The following is a 19,218-nucleotide window of genomic DNA, read 5'->3' on the forward strand; positions in this document are numbered from 1 at the left end:
CTGGAAAATACCCTAGATAGCTGCTGACCCTTCTTGGACTTACCTGGGTAGTATGGAAAGTATTCAGCTCCATCTACAAACTGGATGCCTGCAGCTGTCTATTCTGAGTTTATCCCACCCATTTATACTGTGTTTCCACTGGAGGTATCTAAGATCTCTGCCTGGGTGCTTTCCAGGCATGTGTGCTCCTTCCAGGATGTGGGGCCGGGAAAGAATTTGCCAGAAACTAGAGAGAAAAGAAGTTGTTTAAGTCTGAAATTATATGTGCTGTGCCCTTCTGTGGCTCAGGTCAGTGAGCAGCTGCTTATGACACAGGTCTGGCTGGGATGGCACATTCCACATCCTGTATTTATCAAAGATCCACTGTCATGGAGCAGGGGGTGGTGCATCAAGCCCTGCCTGCTCACCTCTCTCAGGAAACCTCAGAGGTGAAGGCAATCCAGGATGGATTTAGAGTGGATATTAGGAAAAAATTATTTCCTGTGAGGGTGGTGAAGTCTGAGTACAAGTTGCCCAGAAAAGCTGTGGCTGCCTCATCCCTGGAAGTACTCTGGGCTGGGTTGGACAGGGCTTTGAGCAACTTGTTCTTGTGGAAGGTGTCCCTAGTCTAGTGGAAGGGTAGCGGAATGAGTTGAGTTTTAAGGTCCCTTCCAACACAAATCATTCTAGGATTTGATGAGTCTTTGATTTTTACATGACAACAAGATGTGTAAATCCCACCAGACCCAAACTCATATCTGTTCTCTCTCACATTTGTTGTTTGTATCCCCTCTCCTGCAGGATCTCCGCTTGGAGCAGGCTTTCCTGGGGCTGTTTCTCAGCTCGGCACTTGGCTCAGTGCCTTGGCTTGCCTTGTGCTGAACGGAGTGCCCGTTGCTATAATTTTACCTGTTTGTGTCCCTTAATCTGTATTTGTTCCCTTGAAAGTGCAGGGAGATCCATTGAAGCAGAGGCACTGGGTAAATACCGCCTGCTCCTCACTCCACCAGCACCCAGGATCAGTGATTAACTCCAGGTAAACAGAGCCGACTGCCAGCCAACCCTTGGCCACAGCAACGGGGGGACAGGGGACCTGCAGCGCCCTGCCCCAGGTGTGCGGGGGATGTAAAAGCTGGGATTGTTAGGACACTGCTGGAGCAGAACAGTGGCGTGGAGCTGAAGCTCTGGTGCTTGGTGGCCACCAGATGTGTCCTGCTGAAGGCCTGCCCTGGGCGGGATCAGCCAGCAGCGCTATAAATGGGGCTGGCAGCGCATGGGTCCTGGGGAACCAATGCTGAACCCTGGAGCAAGGAACAGACGGTGCCGTGGGCTGGCTGGAGGAGGTGCCTAGCAGGAGGCGTGGTGCCAGTGTTCTGTACTGGGGAGCCCAGCATGTGCTCGATGCCAATGCAGTGTCTGTAGGGCTTCAGCTCAACGGGGACACGGATCACAGTGCCGGGTCAGATCCATCAGGGTTCCCCAGTAGGCAGCAGGAATGGCAGGAACTCAGGTGGGAATACCGGGACCATTCCTGGAGCCGCCGGTTGGGCCTTGCCCCGTCTCCGACTCTGACTCTGACTCAGAGGACACGGCTGTGGGTGGCACAGGACCCAGTGCTGCTGCACAGAACTACTCCCAGGTCATCCACAGTGGCCACTTCATGGTGTCGTGCCCGCACAGCGACTCGCTGCCCCGGCGGCGGCACCACCGTGCTGAGCCCGAGCTGGCTGATCCCCGGAATATTGACCCGACCCTCACCCGGCTCTTTGAGTGCATGAGCCTGGAGTACAGGTGAGTCCTAGAGCCCTTGTGTGCGTCTTACGGATCCCCAGCTAGCTGAAGGCAGGAGGCTAGCTGAGCCCTCCCGTTCCCCAGCCAGGAATTTGTTTCCATCTGACCTCCTCCTCCTCTTTTTCATGGGCTGTGATGTGTCATATGCTCAGAAATTGCCATCCTGGAAAGTTTCAGGTAGAGAGAGCTGATGGTGGGTTGTTGGCTGCGGAGCCAGGTGAGAAGCTTCTCTGTTCCACGTGTATCTTGACTCTCCTCCATTTTCCCATGAGATCTGGTGTCACTGTGCCCAGCTGTATTTCCTCCACAGCCAGACCTAGCACATTCTGTAAAGCAGCAGTGACCCTGTGGACAGCTAACACTCAGCTGTTTGGCAGTCCAGCCCAGAGCAGTCCTGCCTTCTGTCCTTGGCTCTATCCCCATGTCCTGAGGTTATTCCATGACATGCAGTAGCACTTGGGACTGGATGGCTGCACGGGTTTTATCCAAGGTCTCCTGAAAGCTTTCCTCCTTCTCTCCTGCAAAATCAGATGGGTGCCTGCATTGTTCCCCTGCTGCACAAATTGCCAAAGCCCAGTGACAGCTCTTTGGTGACAACAGGACTGACTGCAGTGTGTCTCCTATGGCCACAGTCCACATTCTTGGAGGCAGCTCCCCTCCTTGGCCAAGCCCCAAGGTTTTGAGTTCTCTCCAGCACGGCATCAGCATGGAGTCAGTGCCAAACCACTTGTATAGCTCTCCCAAGATGTCCAAATGTGAAAACCTAGATGATGATGTTCTACTGCGTGAAAGCAAAACCTCAGCAAAGCAGCCTTGAAGAGGTGCCTATTACCTCATCCAGGATCTCATCCAGTGACTGAGCTCTCTGGTTTGCCTTGAAGTCCTCGAGTGCTCAATGCAATAGGTAATGTGGTCACTGCCAGGGCATCCTTGGCAAAGAGACACTCCAAGGGTACCAGTTCCCACATGGCTGTGTACATCTGGCCCATGACCATATCCCAAGTGGTGGATGGGATCATCCCAGTTTGCCAGCAGCCAGCACAGCACAGCTCTGCTCCAAGGGGCTGGGGAAGGCAGTGCTCTCTGGGATCACCTCAGCATGGGGTGACCCAGGTAAGGATCATGCTTCCTGGTTGGGCAGGTCACCCCTGAGTGCCACAAACAGGGGTTGCAGGGACACTGGTGGCCTCGCTGCCTTTTCTTCTCCCAGCCCCATTCTTTCCATACTGAGCCCTGCAGATTTGAGGCTGGAGAAACAGACACTGTCACACCAGGTTCCTCAAACTGTAGACTCATGAGGTGCAAGGCAGCTTCAGTGTGCCCCTGGGCTCAGGAGCTCCCAGGCAGAGTGGAAACAGACAGGGTACAAGGGCTTTGACAGCTGGAGTACTGTGTGTGACTGGGGGCTGGCCATTCCACTGCAGTCAGGGTTCTATTGCTCCAGTTTTCCCCACTCCCTGGACTCTAAGTGGCTCATTTCCTTCCTGGACTGAGCATGGCAGTGCAGATACTGGCTCCTATGTAATTGGATGCTCACCCAAGCCTTGTCCAGCCTGGCCTTGGACACTTCCAGGGATGGGGCAGCCACAGCTTCTCTGGGCAGCCTGTGCTGGGATCTCACCACCCTCACAGGGAAGAATTTCTTCCCACTATCCCATCTATTCCTGTCCTCTGACACTGTGAAATCATTCCCCCCTGTCCTGTCACTCCAGGCCCTTGACCAAAATCCCTCTCCAGCTCTCTTGGATCCTCTTTAAGCACTGGGAGGGGCTCTAAGGTCTCTAAGGTTGTCCAGGCTGGACAACCCCAGCTCACTTAGCCTTTCTTTTGCTAATACATTTTTGATACACTTGTAGGCAGCAGCTGGAGAAAGGTATCAGGGTGGAATAATGGAGTTAAGTGTTCTTGGTGCATTTCTACATTTAATGTTGTCTGATTTGATACTGCTTTGCATTACCTGCCATTTAACACTTCCCCTCCCATCCAGGTTCCCAGAGGCAGCACAGCCTCAGTTGGGGTCACCAGCCCAGTATCCTCCTGCCCTCAGGAGAGCACCCACAGTTAAGCTCAGACTAAATTCCTAACCAAGGAGAAACGACTGTAAGCTGTCACCTGGGAGGCACTTGTGGATTTCATCATACAACTCTCATGCAGGGCAGGGCTAGATTCAAAGCCAGGTCAGGTTGCTCAGAGCCATCACTGACAGATGGAGCCCTAGGATGCGACCTCACCATCTGTCCAGCCTGCTCAGGGTTGCCCCTCTCCCATAGGGAATTGCTGTTTGTGGCTGTAGTTCGGAGTTCACCTGTTCCAATTCTTAGGTCTGTTTCCCCTTGGCCTTTCTCAGTGCATGTTTGAGAACAGTCTGGCTCCATCTCCTCCTTAGGGCAGCTGATGGCAGTAATTCTCTCTTCACCTTCTGCAGGCTGAACAAACCAATCCCTCACAGTCCTCTTCTGTCACATATATTAGTCCCCAGCCACCCTGATAGCCTCCTCCAGGATCACTCCAGTTTGTACAAGGTCTCTCTCTGTCCACTGGACACAATGTCCAGGCTTGGCCATAGCAGTGTGGAGCAGAGGGGAAAACTATCCTGTCTCCTGGTGAGCTGTGCCTTCTGCATCCTTTGCTGTCTGGGCGCACACCATTTCAAAGGTAACTCACTAAGCTTTCCCTAAATATTTTTCAATGGTTACAGCTGGAATTCTTCCCCTCTCCAGCATTCCTCCTCTGCTTTTCACAGATATTATAGCAGTCCTGTCTCAGTCGAAGCAATCATTCTGGGGATGTGACTCATCTTCCTTCCATGGGCAGGACTGTACATCACCCCTCACTGATAAAGAAATGCTCTCACCACATCAAAGTTTGGTTCCAGCAGTAATTTGTTTCCTCAGATCCCCCAAATAGAAGAAACTCCCCTCTCTGAGGTCTTCCTCCTAAGGCTAGGATGAAGCAGTTCCTTTTTACCTATCCCAGGACATTTAGAGCAGCTTCCTGCTTAATGATCCTTTTTCACTCCTTCTCCTGCAACATCCTGCATTCCTTGCATCCTTCCCTAGAATGTTGTTTCTCCCTGCAGCTCACCTGGCTGCATCTCATTATCCAAAAAGCTGAGGGTGGAGCTGAGCTCCCTCAGGAGCTGCTGACACTTTGGCCTTAGCATGAGAAGGCTCATCCTCTCCATCACCACAGGGTGACCTGCACAGTTGCATGGCTGGCCTCGCTCCCCCTCCTGTGACTTACTGTTGGGAATCACTGATCTGGGGAACATCCTTCTGAAGGAAGGAAAACTGGGGGCAGACTGGGAGATGTGAACTGCAGTCATTTGTGGTCTTACCTGGCAACATTTGTCTTGTGCCCCAGAGAGGAGATCTGACAAGCAGGGACATCTGACTGGGAAGTGATTTGGAGTATACACTCAGCCTCTCTTGTGATTTAAAATTGTGTGACAATTCCCTACTAATTCATCCTCTTGTCAGCCTGTGTCTCCCCTGGGAGAAGTGGAACTGCTGCTATTGATTCTCTAATTCACAGTGCCCTAAATGCTCACACAGGGGTAGTGAACACCAGGCAGAGATTCCAGGGATGCACTCACTGAAGTTCATCATTCAACCTTATTTTTTCTTGCAGAAGACCTCCATTCTAGGGGGAAAGTGGGAAAGGCTCGTGCTTGGGCTAAACCCACTCACGCTGCACTGTGGTTCTGCTGTCATTTGTGGCAGGGAGTTGCACTTTTTTCTTCTGTCATTCCCCAAGGTTTTGAGCCTGATCCAGTTCAAGGATCGTACAGAGGGGCTGGGCTGCTGTGCTGGTGCAGCCCTCCATCTCTCCAGATCACTCCTCTCTTCATACAGCAGCTCCTCTTGCTGTTGATGAAGAGGAAAGTACCCGTGTTGCCATGAAATCAGGGACTGCAACACCTGAAACTGCTGGATGGGTAAATGAGTCACAGACCAAACAAGGTAGTGCTGGCCCCATGCCAGTGTTGGACCCAGGCTGAGCCCTGTTGCCAGAGGTGGTACCTGCCTCTGCTGGGTGCCAGCCCACCTCACCTTGAATGAACCCCAAACACACTGTAGCCTGTGCCTGGATCTGTGTCCCTCTCCTGACAGTGTAGGGCAGCAGGACCCCCGACCTGTTTGGGGCACCCTGCAACCTTCTCACTGTTCAATGTGAAGTTTGCATCTGTCTCCCCAGGGAGATAATTGCAGGGAAGGGTGGGGCCCTTTTCAAGGCATAGCAGGGAGCAAAGATCAGCCTGTTAAGCCCCAAAACGGAAAGGATCATTAAGGGGGAAAAAAAGCATTTGGGAGTAAAGCTCAAAGGCATCCACTGCCTCCAGGCCCACAGCAACTCCTAGCCGTGGCCCACTGGCCTCATACGAGGCCAAGGTGTGTCCTACAGGCTCCAGCTGCTCTTTTTAGCTGGCTGTGAGTGAGGAACATGGCCTTGACCAGTAAGATCTGGCCATGTGCCCAGGAATCCTGTCTCTTCCATTGGCTCCTCCACTTGGCACCATCTTGCTGTTTGCCATGTGCGCCTGGGGAAAGTTCAAAATCCTGATGATAGCAGAGTGGTCAGTGTCAGCCTTAACTCTCTGCAGGCTGGAGTCACAGGTCCTTCCCCAGCCCTGGGGGCCATGTGTCAGGCTGGGTCTCCCTTGGGTCTCCCCATCCACTCCTGCACCTGCTCCTAGACACATCCCTGCATCAGGCTCTGGAATTGCAGAGGTGTCCAGTCTTCCTCCTCTGCCAGTACAAAGCAGGTCAAAACAGAGCCCAGCAAAATCATTATTTGAGAGCACTTCGAGGTTTCACAAGCTTTAATGAACAAGTCAGAGCCTTCATGCACCACTCTTATTCTCAGCACCTCCCTGGGGGCACGCCAGGCGGCACCTGGAGAGGCTGGGAACACGGGATACAGCACCCTGACACCAGCTCTGCTTCCACCTTTCCTGCTCCATGCATGTGCCAAGGAAAAGTAGGAGTTAAAGCAGCACCAAGATATTTAGGGTACAAAACTGTCTACTGGACAGGGACATGGCTTCCCAGGCAGGAATGCTATGCAGCCTGCAGCCAGCTCTCAAAGGGACCCCTGGAGCACCTGGCATTGCCCTGAAGCCACACCATGTTGCTGGGAGAGTTGGAGATGTGAAATGGACTCCAAAGTAAGGCAGAGGGACCCTGGCTTCCCCCTCAGAGTTCCTGGGGCAGCAGGACCCTCAGGACTTTCTTGGTGGCTGCACATGAGGGGTTGTATTCCTCAGCTGGATGGAAACAAGACAAGGAGGAGGAGGAAATGAGGCTTCCTGCACTGCAGGTGCCATCCGGGACATCACCACCACCACTACGATGAGCTGCAGAACAAGCACAGCTGCCTCAGAACCAGGAAATGGGAAGCAGGGAGCCCAGCTCAGCCTGGGGGGTCAGGTTTGGAGGGATCGGTGTGGAGAATAGACCAGGGCTGGTGTCACTGTGTCTGTCTTGGAGCACAGGCAAGTGTCCCTTAACATCCTGAACATCCTCCAGTGTTGTCCTGCCTTCCCAGACCCTCCACAAGGGCTGCCCTTGACTGCTCCAGCTGAAGGCAGCATTTCCAAGCCTCGCCTGGTGTTAAAGGAAGGACCAGAATTAGCTGCCCAAACACTGTGATGAGGCAAGAGCCACTACAGTACATGTCACCATGGATCTCACCTGGGCCAGAGACTTACCTTCCTGTCCCCCAGGGCCAGGACACAGTTGGCTTGGTCAGGGGCAGCAGGATCCCACCTCAAAGCTGGGGTTCAAACATCAAGGAATCAATGCCTCAATGGGCTGTGCTTTAATCCAGGGGTTTGAGAAGCCTTCTGTGGGTCTATGAAGCTCAGGGTTTAGGTCTGTGCTGTTGGCAGGGTGTGCAGGAGCCTGGAATGCTCCACTGGGTGCTCCCACAGGTGCCTGGCAAGCACCTGCAGCAGAGTCATGTGGCTGTACCTGCTCCTGACCTACCACCAGGCTGGTGGCCCCTGGACATCTTTCAAGGTGGTGCCCCTCAGCCTCCCCTTTGCTTGGTGTTTCAGTGGGAAGCTAGTATCTCCAAAGTGGAAGAATTTCAAGGGGCTGCGGCTGCTTTGCTGGGATAAAATTCGACTCAACAATGTGATCTGGAGAGCATGGTACATACAATGTGAGTATGGGCACTAGGCCCCACTCTGTCTGCCAGATGCCAGGCTGTGCCAGTGGGATGGGGCTGGCACTGGAATGACCATGGAGAGATGCAGAGATAGGGATGGGGCATGGAACACAGCCAACTGTATTCTCCCCTGTGCAGATGTGGAGCGGAGGAAAAACCCCGTGTGTGGCTTCATCACCCCTCTGGAAGGCATGGAGGCTGATGAGCACCGAAAACCAGAGGTAGGACACGGTCCCTTGCAGCTCTTTGGGGCAGCACCAAGGTCTGTGTGATGCAGTGGGGATCTGGGGACACATTGCATTTCATAGATTTGCAGCAAAAGGTGTTTCTGACAAGGCACAAGGAAGGCAGGCCTGGCTGTTGGGTGCTGGGGCCAGAGAGCTCAGCCATGACCCCCTGTCCTGCCCCCCAGGCTGTTGTGCTGGAGGGCAACTACTGGAAACGCCGCATTGAGGTGGTGATGAGGGAGTACCACAAGTGGAGGATCTACTATAAGAAACGGGTGAGTGGCTCTGCCTGTGCTGCTCCCCATCCTGTGGCAGTGCCAGCAGTGGGATGGAACAGTGTGACCAACCTGGAGCCATGGCTGACAAGGCAGGACATGACAGGCTTTTGCCAGCATGGCAGGGGGATGCTGGCTGGCCCCCTGAGCTCTCCCTGCCTGGGGGGTGACCTAGGCTGTCTTCTCCTTTCAGCTCCGAAAATCCACACGGGAGGGAGGGATCTCCAGTCCAAAGCGGGTGAGTCTGCTGAGAAAGGGTGGGAAGAGGGAGAAAGGGGAATGCAGTTTGGACCTCTGCACTGGACAGAAGGGCAAAGAATAGCCCTAGGGCATGATAAGCCCATTGGAATGGGATGCTAAGCACCTGGGATGCTGGATTCACCCTCTGGAAGTAGCAATGTGCCAGGCCTTAAGGTTTGGAGGGAGCAAACACTGCAGGGAGCATGGGAGCTGCCGGGTGAGCAGCCAGGGAGCCAGACATGGACCCTTCCCATGAAAGGCGTCCACTCGGCTCCTTTGCTCTACCTCATGTAGGATGAGGATGTCTGGAGGCCAACAGAGAAATGGTGCAACCAGCTCTTCTGCAACGTGGTGCCCATGCTGCTTGGAGATGAGGAGGAGGAATGTGGGAGCAGGCAGCATTTCGATTTGGACACCTTTCTCTCAGACATATCTGACACCCTCTTCACCATGACACAGATGCCCAGCACCCACCAGGCGCTCCCCGAGGATGGTAGGTGCTGCAGACCATGCTTCAGCAGGATGTGGAGGAGGAATCCAGATTTTGTGTCTTGGTTTAGCCCCTGAGAGCTGCCAGCCATATCCTTTTGGGCAGGCAGGGTCCCCTGGCATCTGCCCTGATTGGGCAGGGGGAAGGGATGTGTCTGTTCTGCCCAAACAAGATCCACCAGGGGAGGGGATGCTAAGGAGTGTTTGGGCAGGGTGGGGTCATCCCCTTCTCCTGTGGTTCCCTATGCACCAGCATGCTCTGTCCCAGGGCTGAGCTCCCCAGGGACCACCAGCACCATGAAGGACTTTGCCCCAGCCCCCAGGGCAGGTCCTGCTTCCATGACCACTCTTTGCTGTCCCTGCCTGGCCATGTCCCTCGGGCATCTGCAGCTCCAGCCAGGTCCTGTGCCAATGATCAGCCTTTCACTGGGGTTCCTGGGAACTGGATGAGTCCCTAGAGGTGTTGATGGACAGTGGTGAGATAGGATGGGATGTCCCTGGCTCTCCTCAGGGTAGGAACTTATCTCCCTGCCCAGGAGATACAGGGTGATTCTGGGGTGACACAGAGATGTGGCAGCCAGGTAGGTGTCAGGGCAGTGGTGGGAGCAGCCCTCAAGGTGGGTCTCGGGGATGCAGTGGCTGGGCTTTGATGTTCCAGCTCTGCCCTCTTCCAGCCTATGTTGGGAATGCTGACATGATACAGCCGGATTTGGCACCCCTGCAGCCCAGCCTGGATGACATGGACATATCAGGTAAGAGGCAGCCTGGATGCAGTAGTGCATCCCACCCAGCCCTGCATGCTGTGACTGCCTGAAATGGGAGGGGGGAGGGTCACAGGTTTGGCCTGGCAGTAGTGGGAATTGCTGAGAGAGGCAGAAAGCACTGGACATCTAATGGCATGGGAAAAGCAGCATGGATGGGCAGGGGCTGAAGGCAGAGCCTTGTTGTGCCTGCCTGCCTCTGGAAAGAGCCACAGAAGGTCAGGAAGGGCTTGACCAGGAGCTGTGGGAGGGGATTTCTACAAAAAGAGGTTATTTCCAGGACTGCTAAAGTGCCCCTCATTTTGGCTGCAGATAGAGGAAGGACAATTTTCCCCCAGAGGAAGAGGAAACCTCTAGAGAGTAAGTTCTGCTGAGTCCCCTCCTCACTCCACTGCCCAGCCAGCCTGGGTGGTTGGCTTGGAGCTGGGACCCTGCACAGGGCTGTGCTACATCCCCTGGGGACAAGTCAGTGTCCCTGCCAGGCTGCCCAAAGAGAAATCTGGCACTAGTTTCCAGCTGTGGGAACACCAAGCAAGTGGGCAGTGGCAAACTGCCCCATGCTGCCATGTAGGCTCTGAGCTGTGAATATCCATGCAGTCATCTGGGATATGTCTTGGTCACAGCAGTGACCCTAAATGCCAGAGCAAGGCACTGTTGGGGACCAGCTTTGCCCTCTAACATGCCAGAGCTGGTAGCCTGTGCACACTGTGGGAGCCTGCTGGCTACCCAGTTATAGCTGGTGGCCTTGGGCAGCACCAGCATCTCCAGACCCCTGTGTGAGCAGCCTGGAGCTCCATGGCCCATCTCCACTTCCTCCAGGAGGAGGAAAAAAGGGTACTTGCGCCATATGGCTGTGGAGTGTTGCCAGACCAGATGCTGGCAGGGAGCAGGCTGGGCACTCCATGTGTCAGGGCAGGTGGTGGCATGGGTGCCCTTGGAATGGATACTCTTGTGATGGATGAGGTGGGAAGACTCCTGCCAGCACCCTCTCAACTCATTGCAACCAGAGATCCCATCAGAGTGAGGCATGCAGGGAGGTGGGTCTGTTTTCATGGCTGGTGCTTCACCTTCTGCCCCCTGGTGCTCCAAGTGGGCATCTGTTGCTAGAAGGTGCGACAGCTCCAAATGGGTCAAATTGACCCTGGGAAGTGTTCCTTATCCTGAGAGGTCCTGTATGGTGTCACAGCAGTAGCTTCAGAATCTCTCTGAGTGCCCAGCATGGCCTCAAGCTCAGCAGGAGATGGCAGGAGCATGGTGATTCCTTTCTGAGACAATATATCAGTTAGGTAGTTAGTTTGGCTTTTTTTTTTTAATGGGGAAAATGCCTCCATTTTGCTTCAAGGTGCTTCTTGGCAATGGGATGGGTCTTACTGCAGACCATAACATCAGAAGGAAACATCCCTTCCTGCTCTGACCATGTCCAGTGCATTAGCCCAGGGACACTGTTGGGGCTGAGCAGGGTCCCAAGTCTAGCTGTGGCTCCTGGTCTGCCAGGCTAGTGTGTCCTGGGACAGAGCAGCATCCCATAGGGTGCTTGGAGACCTTTTGGTGGGAGTTTTGTCCTGGATGGAGCAGCTCCCTGCGCGATAAGGTGTTACATCTGAGCACTGTGTGTGCCATGTACCCCTGGGACTGTGGGGAGAGTGGGGAGAGGAGATTGGGGTGCTGGGTGCCAGCCAACCTAATGATGTCCCAAAAGGTCACTTTTTCAGCAGGGCAGGCAACTTGGGAGCAAGGATCACCTAGCAGCCTCGTGCAGAGCTAGACAGGGCAGGCAAGTGGGGTAGGCACCATGAGGTTACAGGGCTGTCATTGTGTGGGGTGGTGTGGCAGAGCTCAGTGCCTGTCAGTCAGTGCCTGCAAACCAATCCCCAAATGAGGAAGCATCTCGTGTTTGCAGCGGGTGCTGGAGTGCGGTGTGAGGCAGATGGACGAGTGCTGATGGCAGAGGCGAGGGAGCAGTCCGGCCCTGTGCCCTGCTGGCACCGTGCTCCAGGTAGGATCAGTTCTGGGCACTGGGGCTGGGCTGTCTGTCCCTTGGGGTGGCAATGCCCCGCTGCACTGCAGGGCTCTCCCCAAAGCCTGGGACAAGTGCTGAAGGGTCTTTGGGTTGGGAAGGCCCAAGCACATTGGAGATTATCCCCAGGTTTGAGCAGGATACAAAAGGTGTGGTTTGCTGACCACGCAGGCTCTTCTCCCTTGTGCAGGCTGTGCCCTGGCCATGCCTCACTGCCTGGAGTGTAACTGGTCTATACAACAGCAAGGAGGAGCATGGGCAAGAGCTATGGGGTGAGGAAGGGTGGGAGAAAGGGAGGACAAGGCCCCCAGGGACTGCCAGCCACCTTCTATCCCTGTAGCACAGTGAGAGGCACAAGAGGGTCTGGCACGGTGAGAGGCACAATTGGATCTGGCAGGCTGGGTACCACAAATTCCTATAAATACCTGCAGAGCTTCAGTGCTGGTGGCAGGGACATCCTGGTGCGAGCATGGCTGAGGTGGGGGCAATGTGGGGCTGGACTGCATCCCAGGAAGGCCAAGCTCCTGCCTGGCAGCACCTGAATCCCTGACATGCTGTCAGGGATTCACCATGGCTGTGGCAGGCATAAGAGGCAGTCTGAGAGCTGACTGGGACATCTCAGCAGTGGCTCTGTCCTGTCTCACATCAGTGTCCCCCTCAGATGGCAGCGTGTGGCGTGCTGGAATCATCACCATGCCCAGTCCCCTGGCATCCCACAGTGCTGGCATGTTTGCTTCTCTGGTGTAGATTCAGCAGGGCCTTAGGCCTTTGTGGGTTCCAGCCAGGGCACCCCAGGTGCTGGAGCCTGGACCACAGATGGTGCCTTAAGCATGGCTGTGCACACCAGGTGGTCAGAACTAGCAGCAGGGCCTGGAGCTGGCACTGCTAATGCCAGCCAAGGGCTGGAGAGCACAGCTAGGTGCTTCCCAGAGGAGATGCAAGTGCCTGTTCCCAGTGCCTGCTCGGGCACTGCACCTGTGCCAGGGGCTGCTAGGCAGCAAACATAGTGAACCCTCCTACTCCATCCTACAGAGAAGCATCCAGCGGTGTCATCCGTGTCCCACAGTCATCCTCCCTGTGGCAATGCCAGAACCAGCATTGACACAGGCACTGAGCCAAGGCGTTCATGGGGCTGATGCGCTCAGGGAGAGAGCTGCCAAAAGTGTGGGGCCAGCCCTTTGTGCTGTGGTGTCTGGGCCTGCGGAAGGACCAGGGCTGTGGGCAGGAGAGAGGAAGGGAGCGGGAGTCACGGCAGGGTCACGCGGCTCGGCTTCGGGAAGGCCATGGGATGTGGTTAGCCACAGGCTGCACGCACAGCAGCAGTGCAGTGGGCAGCACACACTTGTTGGCCCTGAGTGAAAATGCGCTGGAGATGCCCCGGCCCCAAAAAGTGCAGAGTGCCAGTAGCAGGGTATGGTTCCATCTCTCATGCCCCACGGTGTCCCCCTCCTTGCCGGGCACATCCACTTATGCGGGTCGCTGTTTCTCTACTTGGCTCCGCAGAAATCTTCACCAGCCACCGGCCACCCCCATCTCAGACACAACCGGGCTACCAGGATCCCTCCTGCTTCTCGTCCATGGCTGAGCCCCTGGTCAGCAGTGGGGGGTCCCTGATGGGTGCTCGGGGTCTGCCTGTGAGCCCCGAAGCCCCATTCCTACCTGGCACCCTCCTGCAGGTGAGTGGGATCCCAGCCTGCAGCCTTTGACTTACTGGTGGTGTACCAGTCACCCATCCTGACCCTGCCATGTCTTCTGCAGCCCAGTGGTGCCTCCCAGCTCAGCCTCCACAGCGCCTTCCTGGGCTCTGAGCTGCCCCTGGCCCCCCTGCCCCCTGAACCCCCCGAAGTGGCACCCAGCAGCCTCAGCCCCCAGATCCAACACAAGCCCACACTGCAGTACGACTTCCCTGGCAAGTGCCTTGGCCTGGAGCCACCAGCACCCCACTATGTCCCCCCCATCCCATCCCCCCGGGCACCACTGCTGAGCCTGGAACCCCCCTTCTCCCCCACCTCGGCCCCCCGCTCTAAGCTCCCCTACAGCAGTTCACCTGACCCCTCGCTTGCCACCCACCCTGCCTCCCCTCTCTCCAGCCCTTGCTTTGCCCCCTACGTCCCAGGGCTGGGCTATGCCACAGGCATGGGGCCCCAGGGGTACTCCAGCCCTGCTGTCTCCCAGCTCCTGCCCCCCACCCTGCTGGGCAACCCCAGGTTTACCCCTGCCAAGGGGCCACCCCAGGGTGAGGGTGGGCGGCTCAAGGTGAAGCCCAGTGGCACCAAGGCAAGGAGGCTACCAGGACACCCCCTGTCCCACCTGCCTGAGCCCAACCCCTGCCCGAGCCAGCTCCTGACCACAGGTAACAGGGTTGGGGGGCTGTGGGGGGACACAGGAGTGAGGTGGGGGGCATGCTGTTGTGGGGATAGAGAGGGGACCCCATTTTTCCCTGGGGTTGCAACACAGGGAATACTGGGCAGGGCGCATGGCAGTCCCCATAGTGGGGTAGTTCCAAACCCAGGGGTGAAGCCATGCCTGAGGGATCAGCCCTGGCTTCAGTGGCCTCAGAGGGAGGTGCAGCCCAGCCCCAGGACTTGGCAACAGGCTCTGCTGGGAATTTCCTGTGATCCTAGTCTGGTCTCTATGGCTCTGTTGGCACAACAGGCTGGGGGGTCACTGGTGTCCTGACTGATATGCTACCTGTGGGTGTGATAAGACAGGTCTCTTGGGCACTGTTATGGCCCTCTGCTTGCTTGAGGAGGGGCTAGGGCTCCCTGCCTGCCTGAAACTCCTGAGAACTCCCCTATGAGGAGAACAGACTCCTCCTCCAGAGATGCATCCCTGTTCTCTGGGGCAATCCAGCAGGGAAGGGGCTGCAGCAGTTCTGGTGCAGGGAGGGACTAGCTGTCTCCTGGGGCAGGGAAGGTCAGCCCAGCCCCAAGAGCTCCACACAGCAGTGCCCATGTGCTCCCTACCCCCTCAGCCAAGCAGGATCTGGCGCTGGATACTCCTTGCCCAATGGGTACAGGACTCATGCCCATGACCCCTGTCTCCCCGGTAAGCACTCAAAAACCCCCTGGGTTGGGAATTGCCTTCTCCTGGCTGCTGGGGAAGGGGTGGAGATGGGCTCTGGAGGTCACACTTTGGTGTGGGCTGGACAGAAATGGAGGGAAGGAGGGGGCATGTGGCTGGGTGGCTGGGGATGGCAGGAGTTGCCTGAGTTTCTTGTCCTATAAAACAACTAAGGCAGAGGTAAGAGACATCCTGCTTGCAGGGCCCCTTTTCTGGGGCACTGTGGCTGCCCCTGCAGATGGTGGCAGGAGCTGCACATCCTGGTGCAACTTGGTGTGCGTGGGGTGCTGATCCCCCAAATACCCTTCCTCTGTCTTCTCCCAGCAGCAGAGCACTGTCCCCAAAGTCCCTGCCACCTTCCTCTCCAGAATGGCCCAGATGAGCCCAGGACTGGCTCCTGGCTCCAGCCCTTCCCAAGTGTTGCTGCACACAGTGGGCACACAGCTGGGCCCTCTGCAAGTCCCCAAGGCAGAGCAGCTGTCCCCCACCTCAGCTTGTGGTGAGTCTGGAACACCCCAAGGAGCTCCACAGGGCACTGGGACTCCTGCAGAGAGCTTGGACAAAGCGCTGTGGGAATTTTCATTTTGGCTACAATCCTGGCTATTTCCATTTATCCTGCTGAGCATGGATGATTCCTTCTGTGCCCCTTCGCCTGCTTCTTTCTCCAGCAGCAAAAGCAGAAATAGGGAAAGACAAAAATGGAGCAAAATGTCAGACTGTGGTTTTGAAACCCCGGAGCTTGGTTTTGGAGCAAGAAGCATCCGCTTTCACCCAGTAACCAGCGCGGCTGCTGGAAATCAGGCTCTGGTGTTCCCAGTTCAGTTTGGTGCTGCACACCACAACCTTGCTGCCCTCGCAACTCTTTCCATGCAATTTTCACCCCAGGAAATGATGGGAATTTAAAATCTCAAATCCCAGATGTTCTCATTTCTGAACAGCTGTAAAATGAGAGGGACTTGGGATAATGTGTGCTTGGAGGCTGAAGTGGAGCATCCCCATCAGCTGAGTGAGGTGGCTTGTCCTGGGGTGGGGACAGCACTGTGGGATGCCCCTCTCTGCCTGTCCCAGGTGCTGAGACATCACCTTGTCATGAGTATTGTTGCTATCACACCCTTCATAGCAGCACCTTCCCTTTTTCAGGCAGTGACTGGCCCAAGCCCGGCCAGGCTTCCCCAGGACTCACTGCAAGGCAGGGCACTAGCATCTCCCTGCACCAGCCCATGTCCCGTCCAGGAAGGCCTGAGTCCAGCAAGGTATGGCTGCCAACTTTATATGCACCCTCCTTTCCTCCTCCCCCCAAGACACCATCTACCTTCACTTCAAGCTTTGGGCCAGCCTGTCCCCAGTGGGGCTGGTGGCCCATGCTGTCCCCGCTGCTGGGAGGTGCCTGACGGCACTGACCTGCAGCTGGAGAGCCGCCGCATCACACACATCTCCGCTGAGCAGAAGAGACGCTTCAACATCAAGCTTGGCTTCACCACACTGCACAGCTTGGTGAGCACACTGAGTGCTCAGCCCAGTATCAAGGTGAGTACCCAGGGCAAGCCCTGGGCATGGAGGAACATGGCACATCAACCAGAAACACTGCATCCCTACTGTGACCCACAGCACAGACCTCTTCTCCTGCGGCCCAGCTTGTGGTGCAGGAGGCTGGAGCACACAGCAGGCACACAGTGAGGCTGTGGGAGGGTAGTCTGGGACCCCTTCCCCTCTCACCCCACGGCCCCCCAGGTCAGCAAGGCCACCACCCTGCAGAAGACAGCCGAGTACATCTGCAAGCTGCAGCAGGAGCGGGCAGCTCTGCAGGATGAGGCACAGCGTCTGCGGGAGCAGATCGAGGAGCTCAATGGCTCCATCAAGTAAGGGGGCCATGGCTGGGGGAGATGGGGGGGCACTGCCTGCTTTAGGGGAGCCAGGCAGGGCAAGCAGCAGTGCCAGGATTGCAGCAGGACAGACATGGCACGGCTCCCTGCAGCATCTCCCAGCTGACTGCCCCTCCTCAAATCCTCTCTGTGGGAGGGTTGAGGCTCAAGAGGCAGGACAGAGTCGGGCCAGGTCCCACACCTGCCCTGAGAGGTGGCTGGCAACTCCTGCTGAGCTTCCCAGCCTCCCAAACATGGCTACACAACACTGGTTGTTCCCCACAGCCTATGCCAGGAGCAGCTGCCAGCCACAGGGGTGCCCATCACGCGACAGCGCTTTGACCACTTGCGCAGAATGTTTGATGAGTATGTTCGCTCCTCCACACTGCAGAACTGGAAGTTCTGGATTGTATCCTTTGGGGCCAGTGCTTGCTTCTCTGTCTCACCCTCCACTAGACACCAGGTGCTCTGGTTCATCTGCTGCTACTGGGTCTTTGGGGTCTCTTAAGCTCAGGAGGATTTGGGGACCACAGGGAGATGTTTCTCAGCCAAAGTCACATGGTGGGAACATGTTGGTATTCTGTTGTTAGGAGGGATATTCTGCTCCAAGGGATCAAAAACAGTTGGGTAAATGGTCATCAGGGAGAAGGGAAGTGGGGCTAAGCTTATGGAGGGAATTTCTCCCAATGACATGTGAACTGGCTCTGAAAGGCAGTAGCCATGGATTAGGAAAGGTCCAGATACAAAGCTGTAGACATAATGGCTTGGTCTTGGTGGTTGCATGCCATACCCTGGAAACACAGGAATGGAGAGGATCAAGGGCCAAGGAGCCTATGGGCAAAGGGCTGGATCTGCTCCTCTGTGAGCATGGATTAGACACACTGGGACTCACTGGCAGAGCCTGTGAGATCTGTGAAATCCCAAGTGGCAGAGTGATGAAAGGCACTGCTGCCCATAGTCCCATCCAGCACAGGGCTTCTGGACAAGGCAGAGGTTACTTCTGATGCATCCTTCTGAGCGCCTTCCTCAGGACATGGGGTATTGTAAAGCCAACGTGGGCTCTAGGACATGCGTGTGGTGGAGGCATCTCTGTGCATTACTGCCTGCACAAAATCAACAGGCTGGTCCCTGCAGGCTGGAAGCAATAGGGGAGCTTATGGGACAGACTGGTGTCCTGCCTTGCCCCTGAGCACTTTTCTAGCTGGTTCCCTGACCTGCTCTGGAGGACATGTCTTGTGTCTCAGCAACCTTTTCTGGCAGCCCCAGCCATGACAGGGGTTTTGCATGTCTCCCACTGCCTACCCAGGTGGCACTTTGGCCATCACCCCAGCAGTTTGGGCTAATGTGAGATGTGGTGCTATGCTGGGACGGCACTAAGCAGGTCTGTTCCATGGCCTGTCCTGCTGTCCCAGCAGTTCTGCTCCATGTCCAGACAAGAAAGTCTGTCCTGCTGCCATAGAAGGGTGATGCCCATGCCTGGAAGGAGTGAGACCATCGTCATAGCAAAGCTGGTCCTTAACTCCTCTGATCCCAACAGTTCAGTATCATCATTCGGCCCCTCTTCGAGTCTTTCAATGGCATGGTGTCCACAGCCAGCATGGAGAGCCTCACCCAAACATCCCTCGCTTGGCTGGACCAGCACTGCTCCCTCCCAGCACTTCGGCCAAGTAGGTGGCCCTGTGCCTGGCTGTGGCACCCTGACCAAGTTGGGTTGGCATGGACTGAGGGAAAGAGAACAGGGGTGTCCTGGGGGATGGCAGGGCTGATGTGTGGGACGTCCTGGGGTTCCTGCTCAGTGATTTCCCCTGCTCCTGTCACACCCACGCCCCAACTGAGCTGGAAGTGCCCCAACCCCTTGTCCTGGCAGGGCAGTCTCAGCCCTTCCCAAAGCCCCTCAGGGTGGGTTTCCCTTCGCCGCGTCTGCTGGGGCTGTGGAAGGGACCAGTCCCACCATTCCGGGGGCTGGAGCGGGGCCGGACAACGCCGTCTTCCCCAGCATGGGTCACGCGTTCCAGCCCCCTGTCCCCTATACCCGCAGCTGTCTTGAGCTCCCTGCGGCAGCTGAGCATCTCCACCGCCATCCTCAGCGACCCGGCCCGTGTCCCCGAGCAGGCGGCGCGGGCAGTAGCGGCGCTGGGACGCCCCGGCGCCTCCTCCTCCATCTGACTACTCCGGGGGCTGCGGGGTGTCCCGCGGGCACCGGCGTGGGGACCGGGACTGCACGAGGGCTGTCCCGCCCTGTCCGTCTGCAATAAAGGACTTGCTGTGCCACGGACTCCGCGTGGCTCTTCAGCCCCGGGGCCGCTTTGGGCACGGCCGGGACCTGAGGGTGGTGACACCGGG

General features: G+C 56.4%; 1 protein-coding gene across 9 annotated transcripts; it reads left to right on the forward strand.

Annotated features, from left to right (window-relative positions):
• Positions 1-1,251: 1,251 nt before the first annotated feature.
• On the forward strand, positions 1,252-19,150 carry MLXIPL (MLX interacting protein like). Of its 9 annotated transcripts, none has more exons than XM_072937274.1 (19): positions 1,253-1,770; positions 7,829-7,935; positions 8,080-8,162; positions 8,354-8,443; positions 8,637-8,681; positions 8,978-9,176; positions 9,847-9,924; positions 10,246-10,293; positions 11,834-11,929; positions 13,454-13,626; positions 13,709-14,303; positions 14,925-14,998; positions 15,338-15,512; positions 16,154-16,266; positions 16,460-16,540; positions 16,745-16,872; positions 17,161-17,284; positions 18,413-18,542; positions 18,914-19,150. In XM_072937274.1, the coding sequence occupies exons 1-19, from the start codon at positions 1,475-1,477 to the stop codon at positions 19,039-19,041; spliced, it is 2,763 nt and encodes a 920-aa protein (XP_072793375.1). In that variant the 5' UTR covers positions 1,253-1,474; the 3' UTR covers positions 19,042-19,150. The 9 variants fall into 9 exon arrangements, with proteins under 9 accessions (XP_072793374.1, XP_072793375.1, XP_072793372.1 ...); XM_072937271.1 differs by having other exon boundaries at positions 1,254-1,770; positions 16,421-16,540; XM_072937272.1 differs by having other exon boundaries at positions 1,254-1,770; positions 15,341-15,512; positions 16,421-16,540.
• The last annotated feature ends 68 nt before the right edge of the window (positions 19,151-19,218 follow it).

The sequence above is a fragment of the Taeniopygia guttata genome, chromosome 19 (genome assembly GCF_048771995.1).
Source record: "Taeniopygia guttata chromosome 19, bTaeGut7.mat, whole genome shotgun sequence".
NCBI lineage: Eukaryota > Metazoa > Chordata > Aves > Passeriformes > Estrildidae > Taeniopygia > Taeniopygia guttata.